Source organism: Dipodomys ordii, unplaced genomic scaffold (assembly GCF_000151885.1).
Source record: "Dipodomys ordii isolate 6190 unplaced genomic scaffold, Dord_2.0 Scaffold69, whole genome shotgun sequence".
Lineage (NCBI taxonomy): Eukaryota > Metazoa > Chordata > Mammalia > Rodentia > Heteromyidae > Dipodomys > Dipodomys ordii.
In genome coordinates, this window is record NW_012267285.1 from 3118984 (window position 1) to 3122315 (window position 3332).

At 68.8% G+C, this 3332-nt stretch overlaps 1 protein-coding gene across 1 annotated transcript in view; it reads right to left on the reverse strand.

Annotated features, from left to right (window-relative positions):
* Cacna2d4 (calcium channel, voltage-dependent, alpha 2/delta subunit 4) overlaps nt 1–3332 on the reverse strand; it is a 67207-nt gene that overhangs the window by 16394 nt on the left and 47481 nt on the right. Inside the window, exons 27-28 of the mRNA XM_013023618.1 lie at nt 562–623; nt 38–82 (exon numbers count right to left, since the gene is read on the reverse strand). Of these exons, the coding sequence (XP_012879072.1) occupies nt 38–82; nt 562–623 (107 nt within the window). The remainder of the gene's footprint in view (nt 1–37; nt 83–561; nt 624–3332) is intronic.

Consider the following 3332-nt stretch of genomic DNA (forward strand, 5'->3'; position numbering starts at 1 on the left):
GGCCCGGTCCCCCCCCCGCCCCGCGGGAAGCACACACGCCGTCCTCGCAGCTCTCCGGGCAGGGTCGGTCCACAGCGCCGCACTGCGGGGGAGGAGTGGGGACGGTTGGCGTCTGCCCACACGCACGCACGCGTGTGCCCGCACGCCGGGACGCCGGTCCGCGTGTGCCCGGGGTGCGTGCGGGCGGCCGTGCGGGCCCGCGTACACGCAGTGTGTGCGTGGGGTGAACCGCGCGTGCTGCATGCGTGCGGCCTTTGAACACGGCGGGTGTGGCGGGTGTGTGTGTTACACGTCCAGGGTCCCGCTGGTGTGCGTGTGCCGGGAGTGCCACCTGGGTGTGTGCACGCGCGTACCTCCGTGGCTCAGAGCACTGAGAACAGGTGTGTGGGCCGGGCTTGGGTCTGGGGGCGTGGGGCCGGGCTTGGGTCTGGGGGCGGGAGGCCGGGCATCGCAGGGCGTTGAGGCTCTGGCCCAGGCACTGCGTGTGCGTGGGGGAGCGCGGGTGGGGGCTGGGAGCAGACGCGGGGCCCCAGCCCTGCCCTGGCCCGCGTCAGCCCTTACCTGTTGTGTGGCCTTCCCGAACAGGCTCCGGAGGAGGTCCACCTGCATCTGGATGCCCACGGCTGCGGGCAGGCGGGGGGCGGCGTGTGTTTTCGGGACGGAGGCGGAGGTGGGGGGGAGAGGAGAAACAGAGCCAGATTACAGAGAGGAGGGGAGGCGGGCAGGTGTGGGGGGGCCTGAGCGCCCGGAGCACGTGGCTGCCCACGGCCCTTGGACGCCCGCAGGGCGGGCAGGGTCCACACCCCTGGCCTCCAATGGGAACCCCAGCTCTCCACGGCTTCTGGGGGGCCGGGCGGAGTCTGAGGCTGGAGCCCAGAGTCTCAGCTCAGCTGTGGCACCCGCTCTGCCCCAAGGCCTGGGGTCACTTTGATGTCCATCCCTTTGATCCCCACATTCTCCGGAAGAACCCCGGCGGGCCGTTCACGCACGCAGAGGAATCTGGGACAGAGAACCCCAGGAAGATGCAGCCCAAGAACAGAGCGGGGAGGCCGCGGGGGCCGAGGAGGAGCTTCCCAGGCCGCCGGCGCCTTGGCATCTGCCGGCTAATGCCGGAAACACAGGTGTGCCCGTGGGGCGGGCCGGGAGCCACCCACGTGAGCGGTTCGTACCCCACACGCGCCCTCGCTTTACGCCGACCGCAGCCCAGACGGGCAGCTAGGAAGGACAGAGCCCGGCCCTGGCCCGGCCTCCTCCCCCTCCCTCCACCCCCGGCGCCAGGCCGGTACGGCCGCGGCCTCTTCCACACCTGGCCTCTGTCTCCCCCTCGGACACGGGAGCCCACGAGGCTCGGTTGTCCAGTACCCCCCCCCCCCGCCAGAGCCGGTCCACCCCTCCTTTCCTTTCTTTTTCTTTCATGCCAGTCCTGGTGCTTGAACTCAGGGCCTGGGCGCTGACCCTGAGCTTCTTTGGCTCAAGGCGAGCGCTCTACCACTTGAGCCACAGCGCACGTCCAGCTTTTCCTGTGGTGCTGAGGAATCGAACCCCGGGCTTCGTGAGTGCTAGGCCGAAGCAGGTTCTGTCCTTAAGTTGAAGGCCTGACAGAAGTAAAGCCGTTCACCCAAAGAGAGAGGCCCCCGCCCCAGAGCTGTCGTCCGCTCAGAGGGCTGTAAAAAGCCATAGGTTGTTTTGTTCAAGCCGGTGCTGTGAAAACCCCCAAGATGCTCCGTCCGCCCGGGCCTGCTCACCGCGCCGGTTCTCGCTTCTGTACTGCCACACAAGACGGGGAGGCACCGTCACCTTGAAGGCCCGTGGCTTTTATCTTGAGAAGACCAGCTCCGAGCTGGCCCGGGCAGCAAGATTTGGGAGGCCCATACCCCGGCCTCTACAATAAAGACTCCTATAATTCAGCTTATGAATTGTGCTTTCTTTGTTTCCTCTCCAAGGCCACGTTCCCAGCCACGCCTTCAGAGTTTTACTTATTATTTTTTGTTCGTCCTAGGGGACCGAATTTGGCCTTGCATTCTAGGCAGGAGCTCTGCCGCTCGAGCCATGCCTCCGGCCGGCTTTGTGTTGGTTATTTTCCAGTCCCTTCCAGTGGGCGGGGAGTCCAGGACCTGATGAGGGGATCCAGGAGCCCTGGGAGGGGGACGGGGCAGGGCTCCGGCCAGAGGCCTCCCTGGAGCGTCTGCCTGAAATGAGGAGCCTGGGGAGAGGCTGTCCGGTGCCCGGCCTGCCCAGTGTGGCCTGGACCTTCGGACCTTCTGACCCCTTCCTCCCGCCCTGCCCCTCTACCCCTTCCTCCTGCCCCCGCCGCCTCCCACCCCTGTCCCCCCCCGCCACCCCCCCACAGTAGCCTCCGGCTCAGCTCATGGCGCCCTGGAGAAAGGCTCCAGACAACAGGCGGCGGCGGCCGGTCAGGATGAATGTCCTTCCCGCGTCCGGGCTGTCAGCAAGGACGCCCGAGGAAGACAGCTGTGTCGGTGTCCACGGACATGGACCGGCGGCAGGCCCGCGAGCTCGCGCACGTGCGCACACACACACGCTCACCCTGACCCGTCTGGAGGTCCCTCCACCCACGCTGCTCCACACCCCCGGGGCAGAGGCCACGGCCCGCGCGGCTCGGGGGCCCCAGCGTGGCCACCGTCCCAGGACGCGGCCGGAGCCTCACAAGGGAGGCCCAGCGTGGGCTAGCCGGGGCCACCTGGGGGGAGGACGGGAGGGGAGGACGGGACGGGGCATCTGGGCAGGGTGAGCAGTGGAGAGGCGCACAGTAGCCCTGCCCTGGCCGACGGGTCCAGCTGGGCTGGGGCCAGCGGGGGGGGCAGGCTGGGTCGGAGGGGATCCAGGGCTCAGAGCCCGTGGAGGGCCCAGAGACGCTGCCTTCCACTCCCGGTAGTCCAGCCTCCGCTGGGCTCTCTGCTCCCCCCCAAACCCTTCTCAGGAGCATGCACCCCTTGACGGTTCCCTCCCCCCCCCCGTGACCTCTGGCTTTGGGGCTCCTTTCTGGGGAGTTCTCTGCCACCCCCGCACCCCGGGGCACCTCCACGTCCCTCTTCCTGCACCCGGCCTGGCTCGGCGGTGCTCGGCCCTGTGCCTCTCAGCACATACAGGGAGAAAAGCAGCAGCCGGGAGGGGAGCCGGGGAGCCCCAGGGCGCAACATGGCGGTGTGGGAGCCGTGGCTCCCGCATCTTTCCACTGAAATGTGAGCCGGGGCGGGCGGCTGCGGCCTCGGGCTGCTCCCGGGCTGTCACTCCCCGCAGCCCTCCCCCCGCCCTCCCTCCTGCTCCCCCCCCCTCCCCGGTGCACACGCGCCTCCTCTCCGGTGTCCTCC